The following is a 21,601-nucleotide window of genomic DNA, read 5'->3' on the forward strand; positions in this document are numbered from 1 at the left end:
AATTTTACAGGGAATACTTGTTCTTGTCATTGTCGTAGTAATTTGAAATCCTCAAAAAAAGAATATTACTCCTACTTTCATTGACTTGAACAGGCCTTGGATTGAAATGGAGAAGGAAAGACGGGTAATGAAGTGAATAGGAAATCCCAGAACCGACATGAACCACAGTTAGTGTGCTAAACCGGAAAATGCCCAGCGCACATCTTGTAAGCACATGTGCTGCTTCTGAAGATATGCTTGGTTTACTTGTTGACAACGTTTTCCCCTGATGACTCCAAGTAGAAAGGAGCTAACTCCATAAAGTTAATAAATGATAAGGCAATGGTGAGAAAGTAGTTATGCCTTTGGAAATGCTTATCCAGAAAACTGTAATTCAAATTTGTGTTAGAGCTGAGGTTCTGGTACTCCTCGAGGTTATAATATCACAGGTCACTCCTCCCATGTTTCAGACCAAAAAAATTATAAAGAGACATAGATTTCCTGCTTTTAAGGAGAGGAAAAAATAATGTCCTGCATTTGTTGAGACAGGAGATCAAGACTGGATGGGCATATATCCATACCATTTTTCACCTATTAAAATAGCAAAGATTTTTTTAAAAAGTATTACTTTATGTTGGCAAGTGTACTGACATGGAAATGCTCATATTCTGCTGTTAGAAATATAAAGTGCTGCAATCTTTTTGGGGAGGAACTCACAGTATTTATCATAAACCTCGAATATTCCTTGGACCCAGTAATTTTTCTCCTGAAAAATATGTTTATTATAGCATTATTTAAGCTAAAAGCCTAATTATTGAAGAATGTAAGTAAATTAAGCACACAATGGATGTGTATCATTTCTAAGTGATGCTCATAAAGAGTGTATAACGTGGCAAGGTATACGTTACTGTGTTAAGTGCAGCACTAATAAATCTCAAAGGAAATGTGGTGGAATTAGGAATTTTCATACTTTACTTTCTTGTCAGTACTCTCCAGATTAATTATTCAAGAGAAAGGGATGAGACCAGCAGAAGGTAAAATGATGGTTGCAAGGGGCTTAGGGAGAAAAGAACAGGGAGTTAATGTTTAACGGATACCTCTGTGCCTTGGGTCTGGGAAGATGGAAAGGATGTGGAGATAGATGGTAGTGATGGTTGCACATCAATGTGAATGTATTTAATGCCACTGAACTATATGTATAAACAGTGGTTAAAATGGTGGGTTTTATTTTTTGTGTATTTTACCACAGTTAGCAAAAATAAAAAGGTTACTATGATGGTTTTGGTGGTTGAGATGCATGTTGACAGAGCTGAAGAGACTGGGGAAAAATTTCAGAGGTGGCAAGGCCTGGTTGGGTACCCGACTGGATGGTCAGGCCTAGGGAAAGGGAAGAGTCTGTAAAGGTTTGGAGAAGAGGTTCCCAAAGTTTACTTAGGCATGATAATCTACCATGTAGGTAGCCTTTAATAAAATATAGATTATTGGGCCTTATTCTAGACTTGCTGTACTACTGGTTTAGAGAATGGGTCCCTTGAAAGATGCTGATGCTAATGCTAATATCTAGAACAGTGCATAAAGGAGATTAAAGACATGAAGATTAGTTTACATTTGGAGATACTGAGTTTGATGGGTTGAGACAGAACCCAAGTAGAAGGAATTGGGGCCAACAAGAGATACTGGTTCTAGAGATCTATGAGCTCTAGCATTGGAAGTTGGTAGGAACTAGAGAATGAAGTGAAAGTGCTAAAAGCAGAGCTTGGAGAAATAACTGCATTGTCAGGATAGAAGGAAAACAAGGCATTAGAAAATTAATAGCCAGAAAGGAGGAATAAAAAACAGTTGGCACGGTGCATTGTCAGATGTTGGAATGGTCAAAAGAAAAGATTGAGTGCCCATGGACAGATAATTGGGTAAAGAAGACATGGGTGTGTGTGTGTGTGTGTGTGTGTGTGCACACAGTGGGCTGTACTTAGCTCTAAAAGATGAAATTGTACCTTGAGAGAATTGTGCTAAGTAAAATAAGTCACAAGAGGAAGACAACTACCATATGATTTTGCTTATATATGGAAAATAAACAAAGCAAATGAACATCAGAACAAAAGCAAACTATTAAATACAGAGCACAGATTGGAAGTTACCAGAGCGAAGGGGGATGTGGATGAGTAAAAGGGGTCAACTGCAAGGTGACAGATGGAAGCTAGACTTTTGGTGATAATCACGATGTAGAGTATCTAGATGTCAAATTGTAATGCTGTACACCTGAAATTTATGTACTATTATACACCAGCATTGCCATAATAAAAATTTATTACTGAACAAAAAAATACAATCAGTATTGAGAAAGGACTTTTTTTTTTTTCAATAATAAATTTTATTTTTATATTCCCCATACAATTGCAGCCCCCCCATTCTGACCCCAGTCCCTCCCCTCCCACCCCCGCCCCCCTAAAAGTATCTCTGGTTCGTAGTTTTTTGTTGATTTTGATTTTCACTTTCTTATAGTTATTAGTTTTCCTGGTCCCTTATTTAAGTTTTCTAGATTCCTGCTATGAGTGAGACCATCCGGTATTTTTCTTTTTCTTTTTGGCTTGAGAAAGGACTTTTGGATTGGGTTTTTAAGAAAACATTAATGACGCTTCAGAATGTGCTTTTATTCAGAGAGATTAAGGAGCAAAAAGACAGGAGAAACAAAACAGCAAGGAGTAGAAGAGAGGAAGTCAAGGTTAGTAAGGTCAAGGCAAGGTTTTTTTGGTTTGGGTAAGCTTGGTGCTATTTTAGGTCAAAATTTATATGGCGTGTTTGTCTTTCCCAGGGCTCCTGACTCTTGCTGTGCCTCTCTTTGTCCCCAGCCCTTTGACGGTGGCTTGTCGCTTCCTTATTTGTTCTCACTTTCTTGATGATTGTGCTGCAAGTCTTCTGTTTGCTTCTCTAGGACCGCTCTTCCTTGGCTACCTGCTTTCTGCCCCAGGAGGCCTACCTGCATGGATGATATGGACAAGCCTCTTTGCCCTTGGGCTTTTGTTGAGTTTGGCTAAGGTCAAGCTCCACTAGAATACTGGAAGGAAAAGGGAGGTGAGAAGGTTGGAACACGTCTTTCCATGGCTCCCAGTCTGCAGGGTAGCTGAAGTCTGTCTGAATTGGAGCAGGTCACTGCTCCTCTCAAATCAGTCCTCTATGCGATTCTCCTCTTCTGATCTGGTTACTACTTCCTCTCAATCCCTTCAGACCTAGGTGTGGAAACAGGAAATCACTCTATTTTACCTTTTGGTTTCCCCGTCCCTTTACTAACCTTGTACCTGTTTCTTGCACACCTTGACTGATACAGTGATCTTATCTATCTAGTTTTGTAGTTTTAAATATCAGCCACATGTCAATAGGTCCCAAATTTATAGCTCCATCCCAGACTTGTCTCCTGTAGACTCATATATCTGGCTGCTCAGTAGTCTTGATTAATATATATCTCAACTTACTGATCCAGTCTCCTGAACCTTTTAATAGCAACTCTGTCTCCTAGTTGTTCAAGATGAAAATCTCAGAATCAACCTTGATCCTCTTTTCCCCCTCATCTCCCTTATCCAATCTGTCAGGACATCTGACTAGGTCCACCCTTAGTAGACAATCTGACTACTTCTCACCACCACCATTCTGACCAACTGCCATAATCTCTCACCTCTAATAGCTTCTGCCTGGTCTTCCTGCTTCTGTCCTCTTTCACTCTACTAATATAGCATATAATTTATTTTTTATTTTAAATTATGCAGTAAAATTCACACACACTTTTTAGGGATCATAGTTCTGTGAATTTTAATACATATAAATTCGTGTGACTATCATTACAAATCAGGATATGGAACAGTCTATACTCAAAAAAATGGTCATGTTATCCCATTATAATTGTACCCTCCCTACTCCTGGCAGCCACTACTCTATTCATCATACACTATTCCCTTTAATAATCGGATCCTGCCATTTTTAACTCAGCAAGCTCTTGAAATTCATCCAACTTGCTGAGTATATCAATAGTTCATTCCTTTATATTGCTGAGTAGTAGTCTATTCTATAACTGTACCTCAATTTATCCATTCATCCAGTAAAGGAAATTTGGGTTGTTTCCAGCTTGGGCACTTATGAATAGAGATGCTAAAACCATTTGTGTATAGGCTTTTGTGAACATAAGCTTTTGTTTCTTTGGAATATAACTTTTTAGTAGCATTTATCTTTTTTAAAACATGTTTTGTTTACTGGTACTATTCTAAGTTTCTAAAAACAGTTCCTAGCACATAATGGGAGCCCAGTACATTAGTGAATATGCCATGTTACTTTGAAATAGAAAAGAATATTGAAGCCATAGTCACTCTGAACATGTTTCAAGATTTACATCACCAAATCCTAGGCTGTGCAAGCTATTCAAACCCCAAATGGCAGGAGTCTTGAACTGAAAGACACTTGCAAGTTTATAATGTAAAAGAGACTTTTTACTGAAGGTAAAGTAATTCCCTACTAATGTTTTTAGTGGCCATCTGTCAGACTCATGATTTTGAGGAGGAGATTTGGATAAGGTTGAAGAGAAACCTCTTGGGAGAATAACAGATGCCAACATAACTCATTTGTAAGCAAAATGAAAAGCCAGCTATTCCACCACAAGGATACCCCAGAAACAAACTTGCTTGCAAAAGCAGGGGAATTAATGGCACCATTCTCCCTACATTGCCTGACCCATTTAGTTACACTCAAACTCATGGTAAAGGACATAACAGGGGTGAGATGTGAGATATTAATGTTTTTAAAGCAAGGTGATCGATTGACTGAAATAACTTACATTTACAACCATAGGCCATGTCTGCACTATGATGTATTTTTTTGGGCAGGCTTTCAAAAGCCATACAAATAACATTCAATTTAAAATCAGATGTTGCCTAATGTCCCAAACCAGTACAGCCGTATACCTTGTTACTCCTGTAACTCTACTCATCAGATTATTAAATTCAGTAAGGATCACTTGGATCTTGGATCCCAGCCAGTGAATTATAGTTTTTGAAGGTTCAACAAGATTTCAGTTTAAGGTGGTTCCATATTTAAAATTTGAGCCAAGTTTCCAAATAAGTTTTCTTCATGTCTTAAGTTTTTTCCAGGTTGTATATAGTACATGTGTATGCTTTCGTCACTCTGAAGAGAAGGGGTTATAGCGATGCTTCTGGGATGGGGGGGGGGGTGGATGCCCCCTTCATTTTCAGTAAGAGTAATCATGCATGGAAATAAGAAAATTAACTTTATCATCTAAATACCTAAAACACTACAAACATCATTGTTTAATTAAATATTTTGAGGATGATCTTTAACTGTTAGAGAAAATGAAACAGTTTTAAATGTATCATGATTCTGAATTGACCAGAAGGCCATGTGGAGGTGAGGTGTCGCCAGGTTAAATCAATGTGGCAACTGGGGAGGTCTACGTTTGGGACTAAAACAAAATGTTGTTGTTAATTTTCTGCCTTCCCCAAATCTTAGGTAAATTAGAAAGATCTGTATTCTCACTTCTTTAGCCATTATGGATGGCTAATTAGATGTGGATACGGATGGCATTGTCATCAACTCAAGTAAAATCATTGCTTTTAAGAAGACTATGCAATAGGTTGTACGTGTGTGTCCATTTCATTTCAATATGTGTGCGGTAGTCAGTTCTGTGATCGCCCTGTGTGACTGAGTAAATGAACTGAGTAAATCATAACGGCTCTCTTCTAATCACTATAACATTCAAGAGTAGTCATTTACAGTGTCTAGTATTTCCGCAAGTTGGTAGCCCAGTAGTTGGTACATTGCCTTAAATGTGAAATAACTAGCCTCTGCCATTGGTAGTAAATTAGAAACAACAGAAATTTCAGCCACAGTTCATGTGTTGTAATCCTTTCTTGGAAGCTCAAAGCTAAAGAATGTATTGCAATGCCTGAGTCAGCCATTCACGGGACATACTGGCTACACCCTGTTCATTTTTCTGGTATGAAAAATTCTTGGTGACCTGAGGCAGTTAGCTTTTACTGTCTCCACCTAGAAATATACAAATTATAACTATGCATGGAAAGCACACACATACATACAAACGTGCAAACTATATCTAAATGCCTGTGTTAACATTATTATGTTTTCTAGAATACACTTAATTGTATCAGCTCTTGTGTAATAGCTCCTAAGGAATTAAATTTACCTCTTCTAGTGATTACTATTAAAAAAATTTTAACTTCTCTAACTTTCTAACTTGCAGGGTGGGGGCAGGGAGAAAAGCACCTACTATTTATCCAGTGTTTTGTATATCCATAGAATTTTTACTTGTTTAGTTTGTTACTCCCATTTTATAGATGAGGTCCTCAGGACAGTCAGCTAAATTCACATAACTCTTCAGATATTTGAAGGATTCTCATGTGGAAGAGAAAAGTTTGTTCTGTGGAGCATCAGTAAATAGCAAACCAGTCAATGGAAATTTCAGTTCTAAGTGTTAAGAGTCATCTAAAGCAAGATGGTACTGTTCAGGAGGTAGTGAATCTATCTTTAGTATCACTGTCATTCATGACTGGCCAACTGCTGAGATTTTCAAGTATTTAATTATTCATTTGTTCCTTCACTCATTAATTCAAAAGTACTGAATACTGTTCTAGGTGTTGAATACCAAGACTAAATAAATCATAATCCCTATTCTCAGAGAACTCACAGCCAGCAGAGGAAGAGAATTTTACAAAGAATTATAGCCTTAGGGTGCTGAGGTTATTCAGAGGTGTAATAGTAATGCCGCAGAGACAGTGGACAGAAAAAGCAGCTGAGGGGGTGAATTTTAAGTAGAATTGTCTAGACAAAGGGAAAAAGGAATCTTAAGCAGTAGAAACAATACATGCAAAGGCTCAGAAGTTAACATTTTTAGAATTGTGAAACTGGTAACTTCATTTTGACTATGCGCCTTAAAGGACTCTCCTGTCCTAAACTTCTTGGTGCTGACTCTTTAGCTTATGGCTTTTTTTTTTTTTTTTTTTTCATTTCAACTAGATATTGCATGTAAGTATATACTCTGTTGTCATTTTTCATTAGGAGTAAAAATACTAACCACCTTCTTTGATTTTTGTTCGTAGTCAAGTTCATCCGAGAAGTCACTCCATATATCAAGAAGCCATCATTAGTATCAGATCTGCCATGGGAAGGTGCAGCTCCCCAGTCACCAAGCTTTAGTGGCAGTGAAGACTCTGGTTCTCCAAAACACCAGAATAGCACCAAGGACAGGAAGGTCATCCCTCTCAAAATGTGTTTTGCTGCTAGAAACCTAAGCATGCCGGATCTGGAAAACAGGTGAGCTGTACCTAGGGAGAACAATACAGTTATGTCTTTGCAAAGTTTAGGACATGCTGCAGTACTTCTTATGCATATTATTATGTGATATAATGACTCTGTTGACCAGGTTACACAAAGGAAAGTATCAGTCTAAGATGAGAGAATATTTTTGAAGTCCCATATAGGATACACATATATGTACATGTATATATATAGAACAAGTTTGGACAGACACACAAGAAATTTTTCAGGATGGTTACTCCTGGGGAGTGCAATGAGACTAGAGGGTAGAGGAAAGAAAGGACTTCTACTCTTCAGTTTATACTTATTTTTATTAATTTTTTTATTTATTTATACAAGCACTGGGTACAGTCAGAAGTGTGGGAGGGTGAGAGAATTCACCAGAGCCAGAGTGGGGAGCAGAGCAGGCAGAAGGACCGAAGTACACTGCTGAGGGGAGCAGCGGGCGGCAGGAGAGGTCTGCGCGCCATGTGGGACCCTCCTCCGGAGGCCGGGGAGCAGCCGGGGATGGAACTGGTGCTGCAGAGGCTGTAGGCAGCTTTGCAACCCAGTGCTCAACCGCTGCGCCACTAGGGAGGCCCATATCTTTATTTTTTTTTTTAAAGATTTATTTATTTATGCATACAAGAACTTGGATATAGGCCAGAGGTGTGGAGGTGGGGAGAGTATTCACCAGAGACAGAGTGGGGAATAGAACACACAGACTGATTGAAATACACTGCTGAGGGGAGCAGCAGGTGAGACAGGAGAGGTCCGCTGCGCCATGTAGATAGCTCCCTCGCCGGGGATCGAACTCATGCTGCAGAGGCTGTGGGCAGCTTCACAGTGCTGTGCTTAACAACCCTTGCACTACCAGGGATGCCCTCAAGGGTTTTTTTTTATATCATACTTGCATTCCAATGTGCTTTCTAGACCAAAAAAAAAAAAGACAAAAAACAAAAACCAGCAGTTGAATTACAGGTAGCTGATGGAATTATATATAACTTTGGTTATGCCCACAGGAATGTGGACATCTATCCTCAGTGTTTTGGCAGAACAATATGTTCAGAACCATTCATTAATTAGACCTCACTTGGGAGAGTTAGAAGATAGAAGTTTGGATGATAAGCTTTGGCCAAATTACTTGTTTTCCATAAGCCTCAGTTTCCTCCTGTATAAAATGAAAGCTTGTATGAGGATTATTATGAGAATCATTGTAACATTCACGTAGTAAGCTCTCGGTGTGCTATTATTATGGATGCTGCCTTAAATAAGTCTTAGTTTCTCTATCCTCCTTATTTTCTCTATCTGTAAAATGGACAGCATAACACCTGCTCAACTATACTCAACAAATGCTGATTATCTTCTTCACTACTTCAAGGGTGAATAAGATAATATCCATGAAATCACATGGAGCTGTTTGATCCTAAAATTTATCTCAGCTTTGTCAAAGTAAATGTCATGACAGGTAACAGCTGCAACACTTAAAGGCATGCTGGGGTGTGCTCAGAGCAGGGGGCTGGAAGAAATGGCTTCTCTGTTTACAATACACCCAATAGGGATCTGGGTTGGTGACAAGGGCGGGAGACTCATGGCCCTTCTATGAACAAGTACCCTACATGTGAAAAGGAAATCAATGAGACACCAATTGCTTATAAGTTAGGGAATCTTAGGGTAAAAATGGAGTACTTTCAGCTCATTTTCAGGACTTTTACAATGTCAGCTACACCGTTAAATATTTTTTGTTTAGAAAAAAAAATTAAAACAAAACACTTAAAAGGCATGGAGAAAAACAGTTCACATAGAAATAGCAAAAATAAGGGCCTCCCCTGGAGGCGCAGTGGTTGAGCTGGTAGAGCAGCTGGTTGCTCAGCGGTTGAGCAGCCTCTGCAGCGCTGGTTCGATCCCCAACCGCCGGCGAGGGTCCCACATGGCGCACAGACCTCTCCTGCCGACCGCTGCTCCCCTCAGCAGTGTATATCGTCAGTCTGCCTGTTCTGTTTCCTGCTCTGGCTCTGGTGAATTCTCTCACCCTCCCGCGCTTCTGACTGTACCCAGTGCTTGTATAAAAAAATAAATAAATCTTAAAAAAAAAAAAAATAGCAAAAATAAGATTCATCATGCTCTCTGTCCCCAAAACATTTATCAAATTGCAGCTTTATGTAACCGACCATTTTTTCCCTTTGAAAATGTTAATCTTCCACATAATCTTTTGTAAAACTCTGAGCAAAAAGTATTCTTTAGGTGTTTCCTAATTTGGAAAATACATATGAGTCTGGTTTTAAACCCTAAGCAGGCAGGTGGTTTCCCAGCATTCTTCATTTTTTCCTAACATTTTACTATGAAAATCTTCAAACATACAATAAACTCAAAAGAATTTTATATTCACCATTTAGGTTCTACCATTAATATATTACTATACTTGCTTTACCATAGATTGGTCCATCTGTCTCTTTTTTTTTCAGATTTATTTATTCATGCATACAAGAACCGGGGTGCAGGCCAGATGTGTGGGAGGGTGAAAGGATTCACCAGAGACAGAGTGGGGAACAGAATAGGCAGACTGACTGAAATACACTGCTGAGGGGAGCAGTGGGCGAGACAGGAGAGGTCTGCTGCACCATGTGGGTATCTCCCCGGCCGGCAGGGATTGAACGGGCACTGCAGAGGCTGCGGACAGCCTCACAGCGCTGTGCTCAAATGCCTACACCACCAGGGAGGCCCCATCTGTCTTTTTTTTGGATGCATGTCAAAGTGATTTGCAAACAATACACTTCCTTCTAAATACTTAAGCAATGCATTTAAATAACTAGAGTTCAGTGTTTCTAAGTAATACTTGTATAGAATCAAATACATAAGTCAGAAATTGTAACAAATCCATACAGTTACTAATCCAAACCTATCAAAATACAGAACATTACCATCACCCTGGAAAGTTTACTTGTGCCCTTTCACAGTCAGTTCCCTCTCCTGCTATGTCCCGATCTTCACCATAGGTGAATTTTAACTATTCTGAAACTTCGCATATATGTCATCCTATCATGTATACTGTGTTGTGATAGAATTCCATTACTCAGCATTAGGTTTTTGAGATTCATCCTTCTTCTTACATGTATCTTTGTTATTGCCAAGTAGTGTTGTATTATATGAATATGTCACAGTTTCTGTATCCATTTTCCTATTGAGGGACACCTGTGCTATTTCCAGTTTAAAGCTAATATTAACATAGGTACTGTGAATATTTTTGTATGTCACTTTATGGGCATACCTGTTCAGTTCTCTTAGGTAAACTCATAGGAGTGCAACTGTTGGATCAAAGGGTATATGTTTAAATTTTTTTAAAAGCCTCCATGCTTCCTTCCATAGTGGTTGTACAATTTTATATTCCTGTCAACAGTGTCTGAGTTTCTTTTGTACCACGTCCTTGCCAATATTGGTAGTGTCAGACTTTTTAATACTAAGTATTCCTGTGGGAATATAGTAGAATTTCTTTGTGGTTCATCCTTCATTTGTATGTAAAGGTTTCACTTTCTAAACTAAAAACTTATTTCACATTAGAGGAAAACACTTTTTTTCTGTTATACTACTTTCATCTAGTTTCACTATCTACAGCTAAAAACAAATGCTAACCATCAGAATGAATGAGGAGGGAGAGGAAGTTTGTATTCTTCCCCACGTTTAGTTGTCGAAACCTCACTAGATGATTCTGATAGTCATAAGCTATTTATTCTGGAAAATGAAAACTAAATAAATAATGAATCAGTCCAGGGAGAGAACATGAGCCCACTCTACAAACAGTATTTTGGACAGTGTGGAGTTTAGCAAGGACAAAGAGCACTGCTCTTCAGAAATATAAATCTCTTTTCTTTGGACTTCATTCACATTATCTCAGTCATTGTCTCGCTAGTTTCCATGTAAATGGGAACTTGACTTTATAGCATATAAAATGATGTGATTAGTACTAAATTAAACACATAAGTAATGTCAAACTTTACTAAGCAAAAGAAATAAGTAGGCTAGACTTACAGAATCTAACACTCATGTGTACCTAAACAGTGATTTGATTCATCTGATCAAAATGAAATTGCGTTTCTCAGGAAATCCTCAGTGGTTTGACTAGAGGCAAGAACTCTTCACATGGTAGCTGTCTGCTCTCTTTTGTGAGCCCAAGCAATTTCAGGGAGATTGCCTTCATATTTTTATTAACAAAATTTTTATTTGAATTTTTCTTTTAAAGTAGCAGTAGACTTTAGGAAGACTCTCTCCCTGTTTTCCATTCTCCAGGGACTGCTTCTTCAAAGGCAGGGTCTTTACAATCTTAGAATCATCAATCCTATTTTTTTTTTCTTTAATTAATTAATTTATTTATACAAGCACTGGGTACAGTCAGAAGCTCGGGAGGGTGAGAGAATTCACCAGAGCTGGGGGGAGGGGGGGCGGGGGAGCAGAACAGACAGACTGACGAAAGTACACTGCTGAGGGGAGCAGTGGGCGCTGCAGGAGAGGTCTGCGCGCCATGTGGGACCCTCGCCCGGAGGCCGGGGATCGAACCGGTGCTGCAGAGGCTGCAGGTAGCTTCGCAGCCCAGCGCTCAACCGCTGCGCCACCAGAGAGGCCCATCAATCCTATTTTGGAGTTTCTTTTCTGTTTCATGTAATTTAATTTTCATTTTCACAATCCCCCTGTTAAGAAACACTGTGAAACTTTTCTTTTCATGAACACTTGGTGATCCTGCCCTGGGAACTAATTTACTGCCTATTTTCATCTTCAAGCCCAGTGATCCCTGTACCTTCTCCTGTGTAATCAGGCTGAGTTTTACTTTATAACAGACTCATCTTCCATTGTGGCAGCTATTAATAACCATAATCTGTGGCATCAGGATTTTCAGAGTCTAGACTGCCAAAAGAAATGTGCCTAAGAGACTGTTCCAGGAACAGTATGAGGTGTAAAGGTTTTTTCAAAAGTGAATGTTTTGTGCCCCGAGAACTGATACCTATCTTTAGTGCTAAGTAGGTCAATAGGAGGAGTAAAGACATTTTCTCTTCATGGTTTTTGTTACTGAATTTTTTAGCATGTGTTTAAAGGATGTTAAAGCTGGTTACAGTGCCAAAGCAGCCACATGAAGTAAATTGACACTGTGGAAAATGATCAGCCTAATATGTAAGGTCTGAAAAAAGGACATCACTGGCTCTTCTACCCAGTTTGATGGGATGAGGGGAGATATGAATTTTTGCTGGGACAGGGTGGGTAGAGCAGTCACTAGCCACTGCATGTGGAGAAAGGGAAGTAGACTTTAAGTTTCTTTGTTTTAGCTGAGTGCTTTACTCTCACTTCCAGAGGTAACTGGTGCCTCCAACTCTCCAGCCTTTAAGGTTTTGCAATATGGGTTGGCTGAGATTTGATTCTTCCCATTTTTCTTAGGTCTGCTAAGTCATTTAATTCCTTTGTCTGCCTGCTAGCTTCCAAAATTTTGTTGTAGACACTCCTTTCCTGTTCTCCTTGGATTTGTAGAATTATGCTTTTTAAAAATCTTCTTTTAAGTTTGGTTGTGAGTCCTTAGTTACAACATCAAAAGTACAATACATGCAAGAAAAAAATTGATAAATTGATGTCATTAAAATTAAAACCTTCTGCTTAATAAAAGACACTTAGGGTTTCTATTTCCAGAGAAATAGAACCAATAGGATGGATGGATAGATGAATAGAGAAAGAGATTTATTAAAGGAACTGGCTAAGGGGAAGCCAGGCTGCAAACTGGAGAACTAGGAAAGCCAGCGCTATAATTTGGTCCCGGTTTAAAGGCCCAAAAACCAGGAATGCCAGTGTTTGAGAACAGGAAAGATAGATGTTAAAATTCAGAGTGTAAATTCATCTTTGTTTTTGTTTCCTATTCATGCCCTGAGTGGATTGCATGACGCCCAACTGAATTCATGAGGACATGCTTCTGTAGGCAGTCTGCTAATGCTAATCTCTTCTGGAAACACCTCCCAGACACATCCAGAAATCATGTCTTACCAACTACCTGGGTATCCCAGACACATTAAACTGGTCATCACACACAGTGTAAAGAGAATGATAAACCACAAACTGGGAGAAAAATCTTTATAAAATGCATATCAGATAAAGGTAACCAAAATATACAAAGAATTCTTAAATCTCAACAATAAGAAAACAGCCCAATTAAAAATTGGGTAACAGATCTAAACAGACACCTCACCAAAAAAGATATACAGATGACAAATAAGCATGTGAAAGGTGCTCAACATCATATGTCATTAGGGAATCACAAATTAAAATAATGAGATACCACAACACGCCTGTCAGAACAGCCAAAATTAGAAGCACTGACATTATTAGGTGTTCGCGAGGATGTGAAGCAACAGGAACTCTTATTCATTGCTGATGAGAATGAATGCAAAATGGAATAGCCACTTTGGAAGACAGTTTAGCAGCTTCTTACAAAGCTAAACATAGTCTTACCATATGACCCAACAGTTGTGCCTCTTGATATTTACCCAAAGGAATTGAAAACCTGTCTACACGAAAACCTACATACAGATGTTTCCAACAGCTATCTTTATAATGGCCAAAACTTGGAAGCAACCAAGAATTCTTGTAGTATATGGTGAATAGATAAGCAAACTGTGGTACTTCCAGACAATGGAATAATACTTAACGCTCAAAAGAAATGAGCTATCAGACCTCCCCTGGTGGCCCAGGCGGTTGAGCACAGCGTTGTGAAGCTGTCTGCAGCCTCTGCAGCACGGGTTTGATCCCAACTAGCCAGCGAGAATCCCACATGGCGTGGCAGACCTCTCCTGTCTCGCCTGCTGCTCCCATCAGCAGTGTATTTCAGTAAATCTGCCTGTTCTGCTCCCCGCTCTGTCTCTGGTGAATTCTCTTACCCTCCTGCGCATTTGGTCTGTACCCCGGTTCTTGTATGCATGAATAAATAAATCTTTAAAAAAAAAAAAAAAAAGAAATAAGCTATCAAGCCATGAAAAGACATTGGAGGAACCTTAAGTGCATATTCCAGAGTGAAAGAAGCCAATCTGAAAATGCCACATACTGTTCAGCTCCCTGGAGACACTTAAAAGCTCAGCCAGGAGTTTGCAGTAGTGTGAAGGGAGAGAGGGTGAGTGATGAAGCAATCAATAGGTCGAGCACAGGGAATTTTTAGACTAGCAAAATAGTTCTGTAATGGCATGTGTAGTCATTATACATTTATCAAAGCTCAGAATATACAACATAAAGAGTGAATCATAATGTAAACTGTGAACTTTTGTAAATAATAATGTATCAATAATGGCTTATCAACTGTGAGGCACACTCATACACAATGTTAATAACAGGATGTTATGGAGGGAAAGGCATTTGGCAGCTCTCTACTTTTTAGTCATTTTTTCTTTCTGTAAAGCCAATGCTGCTAATAAACAAAAGCCTATTAATTTTTTTATATTAAAATCCTCGTTGGCCTCCCTGGTGGCACAAGGGGTTAAGCACAGTACTATGAAGCTGTCCGCAGCCTCTTCAGCACAAGTTCCATTCCTGGCCTGCCAGGGAGATACCCATATGGCACAGCAGACTTCTCCTGTCTCACCCAGCTGATCCCCTCAGCAGCGTATTCAGTCAATCTGGATGTTCTGCTCCCCACTGTCTCTGGTGAATCCTCTCACCCCCCTGCACCTCTGGCCTGTACCCCAACTCTTGTATGTCATAAATAAATAAATCTTTAAAAATAAATCCTCTTAAACCTGTTTTTATATAAGGATTTAGAAAAATACTTTTTAAGAATTTAATATTAACTAGTACTAATAAAGAAAATATAAAGTAACTTATTTTGGTTTGCATTCATACATTATCTAATAATCTAGCAATGCATTTTATTGATAATTACTATCATTAAGTAAATCCACTCTAGGGGGCCTCCCCGGTGGCGCAGCGGTTGAGCGCTGGGTTGCGAAGCTGCCCGCAGCCTCTGCAGCGCCAGTTCGATCCCCGGCTGCTCCCCAGCCACCGGAGGAGGGTCCCACCTGGCGCGCAGACCTCTCCTGCCGCCCGCTGCTCCCCTCAGCAGTGTACTTCGGTCCTTCTGCCTGCTCTGCTCCCCGCTCTGGCTCTGGTGAATTCTCTCGCCCTCCCGCGCTTCTGACTGTACCCAGTGCTTGTATAAATAAGTAAATAAATAAAAATAAATCTTTAAAAAAAAAAAAAGTAAATCCACTCTAAAATAAGCTTAGGTTCTTTAATGACTGTTTGAGCAGTTTCTCTGAATAGTCATTATAATCTATTCTCAAAAGCATTATAATAGAGATCATTCTATTTGGTGTGGTATTTTATTGTTATGTAATGTATTGTTTTAGAGCTATTTTTCATCTAGAGAATATAATTTTTTTAGCTAACAAATGTTTAAGAGCCTTGAAAGCAATAACTGCTATCGTAAAAAATAACATTAAAATCCATAACAAAAGAACATGGAGACCTAAATAAAGGTCAATATGAATGTTAAACTATTTATTAAAGATCCCTTCCTACCTTTGCTGGGATTTTAGTGTGGAGGAGCTCCTCATGTCTAGAAGTCTGTCCTACTGATGAGCTCTGAGTAGTCACATCCTTCTTGGATCTGATTAAATCTCCCCAGACTGTTTTTCTCTCTATTGTAATCCATCTCACATTCCACCATAAGATTGTTTTAAAATATACTTATTTTAAAATTTCTTTTAATTGTGCAAAATGCACATAACATGAAAGTTACCATCTTACCCATTTTTAACTGTACAGTTGAGTTGTATGAAATTATATTTATATTGTTGTACAACTAATCTCCACAACTTTTTCATCTTGCAAAACTGAACTCTATACCCACAACACAACACTTCCCCATCTTCTCTTCCTCTCAACCCTTGACAACTAGCATTCTACTTTCTGTTTCTGAGTTTAACTACTGTATAAAATTTTAAGTGGGATCATACAATACTTGGCCTGTTGTGACTGGCTTATTTCACATAATATCCTTAAGGTTCATCCATGCTGTATCATGTGTCAGAATTTCCTTCCTTTTTAATATTGAATAATATTCCATTGTATGAACAGACCACATTTTGTTTATCCATTCATCTGTCAATGTTCATTGGGGTTCCCTGTACTTTTATAACTATTGTGAATAATGATACCATGAACATGGTATACAACTAACTCACTGTTATTTTTTATTCATTGTTTTGATCTTACTGTTCCCTCCTTGAGAATTCTCAGTGGTTTTATGTTGCTTACCAATTAATATTTCCAGAATTCACCTCCTTTTCAAAATTCCCTAAATTTTGGTTCCAAGGTACTTTTCAGTATTTAATTATAGGATAGGAAATCAAATTAAAAAATTAATCAGAACTGTAACTGAAAAGCAAATAGCTTATGACTTGCTACAAAAAGATTCACCTGTAACTAATCATGTACTTTCAAGTATGAATTTGGGTTATTTTGACTATTTTAACAAAAGAACTTAGCATGTGGGTAAGTGTGTCTTGGAAATGCAGAGGCCTCTGTTGCAGCCCTGCTTTGCCACTACCATCTTGGGAGTCCCTTTTTTAGACAAGAACTTCTTTTTTTTTTTTTTTTTAAGATTTTATTTTTATTTATTTATTTATACAAGCACTGGGTACAGTCAGAAGCGCGGGAGGGTGAGAGAATTCACCAGAGCCAGAGCGGGGAGCAGAGCAGGCAGAAGGACCAAAGCACACTGCTGAGGGGAGCAGCGGGCGGCAGGAGAGGTCTGCGCGCCATGTGGGACCCTCCTCCGGTAGCCGGGAAGCAGCCGAGGATCGAACTGGCACTGCAGAGGCTGCGGGCAGGTTCGCAACCCAGCGTTCAACCGCTGCGCCACCGGGGAGGCCCTAGACAAGAACTTCTTGATGGTCATCACTGTCCTTTATAAAAGGACTCCTTGTCACCTGTAGTTTGTATACGTTAATTGTTCATCTTCTGTCTCCCCTATTATGGACCAAATGCATCCATACAGTATCTGGCATACTGTTGGTGTGCAATAAATATTTAAGGAAGGATAGATTGTTAAGAGTTCAACTGAAAATAAATACTTGGCATGTTAAATATGGCAAATTAAAATAATTGGAATTGAAAGATTTTAGAAATGTGACAAAAGAGAGGAACTCAGATTTCAAGGGGAAAATGTTAGTGTACATTAAAATGGTTTTTTCATATAAAAGAAATTATAAAATCAAGAGTTATAAATTCTTATTGACAGGTGGTGCAGGGCCTGATGATAGTTCTTCAAGACAGCAAAAACTGTCTTCAGAAAGATAAAAGGAAAAAAGTTCTCTCCCTGTCAGTTGCAGATTGTCAGTTTCTAGTCTACCATGAAAAAACTCTCTAAAGAGCTTTTTCTTTATTTTTGAAGGATCTATATATTTACTTTTAGACCACAGCATTATGTATATGTTAATCATTTATTTGGTTTTTATATTTGGCAAAAAGTTTGTCCAAGCACTATCCAGTAAATTGATAAAGGATTTATTCAATGTACTTTAAAAAAAATTGGGGGGGGGCACTCCCTGGTGGCGCAATGGGTTAAGATGCAACCTGTGAAGCTACCTGCAGCCACTGCAGCAGGAGTTTGATCCCCAGCCAGGGAGCTACCCACATGGTGCAGCAGACCTCTCCTGACTCAGCCGCTGCTCCCCTCAGCAGTGTATTTCAGTCAATCTGCCTGTTCTGTTCCCTACTCTGTCTCTGGTGAATCCTCTCACCCCCTACACTTCTAGCCTATACCCCAGTTCTTGTATGCATAAATAAATAAATCTTTTAAAAAAATTTTAAAACATTGTCTTGGCAATACCTACAGATAACATTTGAAGTTTAGATTATTCTCAGTGGAACATCAACAAATAACAGTCAGATCTTCAAAGACCTCTTACCTATTTTTGTGTTATGTCTCAGTGGATGGTTTAATCATCTATTATTCAGACACTAACAGGTAGTTCCAAATTTTCATAAAAATCCATATTCTGCTAATTTCTCTTTTCATTATTTCACACACTGGAAATTTCAGTTCACTATTTGGCACTAGGTTTTATTTACCCAGTAATACCTTATAGTAAAATTTCCAAAGTATTTAAAAAAGAATTCAGTTCCTTCTTTGCATTGTGCCTGTGGGATTCAACAAGCTTGCTTTTCTTTTTTTGACATAGAAATTAAGCAAAGTGAAGTTGTCTACTAAAGACTATATAATAGGTTCCCTCATCATAGTCATCACATTAGCACACTGAAACAAGAGACCCAGGAGTTTGTCTGATGATTGTCTTTCCATATGTGGTCTGCTTTGGAATTAGACCCAGAGGAAATAAGAGAAATTTTCTCTATTCTAGAATGTAAAATTAAAATAGATTTGCAGTTTTGTATGTTAAACCCTGACCATTTTGATGACTTCTGATCTAGCTCACTTTTTTTTTTTTGTCTTTTTTTCCACACAGATTGATAGAACTACATTCTCCTGATAGCAGGAACACACTGATTCTACGCTGCAAGGACACAGCCACAGCACACTCCTGGTTCGTAGCTATCCACACCAACATAATGGCTCTCCTCCCACAGGTGTTGGCTGAACTTAATGCCATGCTTGGTGCAACCAGTACAGCAGGAGGCAGCAAGGAGGTCAAGCACATTGCCTGGCTGGCAGAACAGGTAAGCTGGGAGGCAGGGCAAGGTCTTACTAGCTGCCATTCAGAGTCAGGATTGCTCCGCAATTTCATACACAGCTGTAATGTTATCATGCACTCAGGTCCTGCATATCTACTTGCAGGTCTTTGTTGCTAAGTCTTTTGTTTCTCCATATCATTTAGCTATTTGCTGCTAATTATCTCCTCCACAAGAACAGTTGACTGTCTTGATAATCAGCATCACAACATAACTAAAAAGTAGTTCCTATTGCCATCTGTCCTTAATGACAGAGGATAATGTTCATGATTTTAAACCAGTATCAGCAGACCTTTTATGCAAAGGGTAAGATAATGTCACAACTACTTGAGTCTGCTACTGAAGTAAGAAAACAGTTAAAGACAATATGAAAATGAATAGGTATAGCTATGTTTCAGTGAAACTTTATTTACAAAAACAGGTACCTGCTTGCATTTGGCACGCAGGTTGTGGTTTCCCAACCTTGTGCTAGTCTACTGAGAGTTTCAGGAGCAACCAACTATAATTCACTCTCCTATTTTGGGAAAAGTATAAAATATGCAAAATAATTATATTACCCCTTAGAGAAATAGACAGTTGTCTTCCACAACTGAAAATCAAGGAGAAGAGAAAAAAGAAAACGTAAATGTATGTTGGATGACATCCTTTTCCTTTCTGGTCCTTCACTGTCAGCAGGGCTAGAGGGAATGGAAAAAAACAAAGACTGGATTAGGAGTTAAGAGATGACAGTTCCAGTGCCACTTCTGTTTTTCACTGGTTTCATATCTTTAAAAATTCCTTCATCAATTTGAACTCTAGTTTCCTCATGTGTGTGCAAGGGGGCAGGGGTTGCATCACCATTGGTGCAGGAGTTTTATTTGTTTTGTTAAATGCAGTTTCCCAGATCTGGCCCCCTTATTTCTTCCCAACTGAGCTCTGTGGTGGAGTCTGGCACACCACCCCAGGGTGGTGTGTTAAGGATCAATTTTGGACTTCACTGACTTATATTATTTCAGCTATGAAATCGTATAAAAATTTCAAGTAGTCATTATAATAAATAGGAACACACAATTATCTCTGTAGTCATTTCTGTGAAGCATCATGAGAATGACTAAGTAGAAAAGATACTAATGAAAATCATAATATAACTACTTAGGAGTTTGAAAGTTCTAGTATGTTAGTTATGTTTATCATTGCTTCTGTATTTTTATACACAGCTAAAAAACTTCCTTGAATGATAATTGTTCTATACCTTCAACATTGTCAGAAAACATGATTTTAAAAAACTAATGCATTCACATGGTTAAAAAGTCAGAATTAAAAATTAATGTGGGAAGGGCCTCCCTGGTGGTGCAGCGGTTGAGCCCTGGGTTGCGAAGGTACCTACAGCCTCTGCAGCGCCTGTTCGATCCTCGGCTGTTCCCCGGCCACTGGAGGAGGGTCCCACATGGCGCGCAGACCTCTCCTGCCACCCGCTGCTCCCCTCAGCAGTGTACTTCGGTCCTTCTGCCTGTTCTGCTCCCCGCTCTGGCTCTGGTGAATTCTCTCACCCTCCTGCGCTTCTGACTGTACCCAGTGCTTATATAAATAAATAAGTAAATCTTTAAAAAAAAAAAATTAATGTGGGAAGATCTTACTCTCCTTCCTTTCCCCTAGGTTCCTAATTTCTATCCCCTTTTCCCAGAGAGATAGTCACTTTTTTCCCCTTCCTAGTAAATATTCTGAGTTTCTTTATCCAAAGAAGGCAAATATGAACAAATATTCTTTTTTCTTTCATAAAAGAAGAGACCACATTTTGTGCACTTTGTTCTTTCTTGCTATTAAATATTTTGTCCTAAATGTCATTCCATATCAATGCACAGAGTATTTTATTTTTAAAGATTTATTTATTTATTTATTTATTTATACAAGCACTGGGTATAGTCAGAGGCATGGGAGGGTGAAGGAATTCACCAGAGCCAGAGAGGGGAACAGAACAGGCAGACTGATGAAATACACTGCTGAGGGGAGCAGCGGGTGTGGCAGGAGAGGTCTGTCGCACCATGTGGGACCCTCGCCGGCGGCCAGGGATTGAACCTGCGCTGCAGAGGCTGCGGGCAGCTCTGCAGCCCAGCGCTCAACCACTGTGCCACCAGGGGAGGCCCCAGAGTATTCTTTTTTTAAACAACAGTATCATTTTCTATTGTGGGATCAGGTAAATTACCAGCCCCTCCCCCCATACTTTGCCTTTACAAATGAAACTATTTTTTTTCTTTTGAAAGTAGTTTTTGTTTTTGTTTTTTTAAAGATTTATTTATTTATTTATACAAGAACAGGGGTACAGGCCAGATGCGTGGGAAGGTGAGAGAACTCACTAGAGACAGAGTGGGGAGCAGAACAGGCAGACTGACGAAATACACTGCTGAGGGGAACAGTGGGTGCGACAGGAGAGGTCTGCCATACCATGTGGGACCCTCGCCGGTCGGGATCAAACCGGCATTGCAGAGGTTGCGGACAGCTTCACAGCGAGGCGCTCAACTGCCTGCGCCACCAGGGGAGGCCCTACAAATGAAACTTTAAACTTTGTAGTCTGTTCTTTCACACATATGTTGGTCATACTCTTTGGTTCTCAAGTTCAGATAGATCT

General features: G+C 39.2%; 1 protein-coding gene and 1 non-coding gene across 2 annotated transcripts in view; both read left to right on the forward strand.

The window, feature by feature from the left end:
* SNTB2 (syntrophin beta 2) overlaps positions 1–21,601 on the forward strand; it is a 99,281-nt gene that overhangs the window by 42,647 nt on the left and 35,033 nt on the right. Inside the window, exons 2-3 of the mRNA XM_037515994.2 lie at positions 7,095–7,308; positions 18,774–18,984. Of these exons, the coding sequence (XP_037371891.1) occupies positions 7,095–7,308; positions 18,774–18,984 (425 nt within the window). The remainder of the gene's footprint in view (positions 1–7,094; positions 7,309–18,773; positions 18,985–21,601) is intronic.
* LOC119250566 (small nucleolar RNA SNORA11) lies at positions 8,788–8,913 on the forward strand. The gene has a single exon (XR_005126313.1). It is a non-coding gene; the product is annotated as a small nucleolar RNA SNORA11 (small nucleolar RNA).

This window comes from Talpa occidentalis, unplaced genomic scaffold, assembly GCF_014898055.3.
Source record: "Talpa occidentalis isolate TD23 unplaced genomic scaffold, MPIMG_talOcc4v2.1 talOcc4.17, whole genome shotgun sequence".
Lineage (NCBI taxonomy): Eukaryota > Metazoa > Chordata > Mammalia > Eulipotyphla > Talpidae > Talpa > Talpa occidentalis.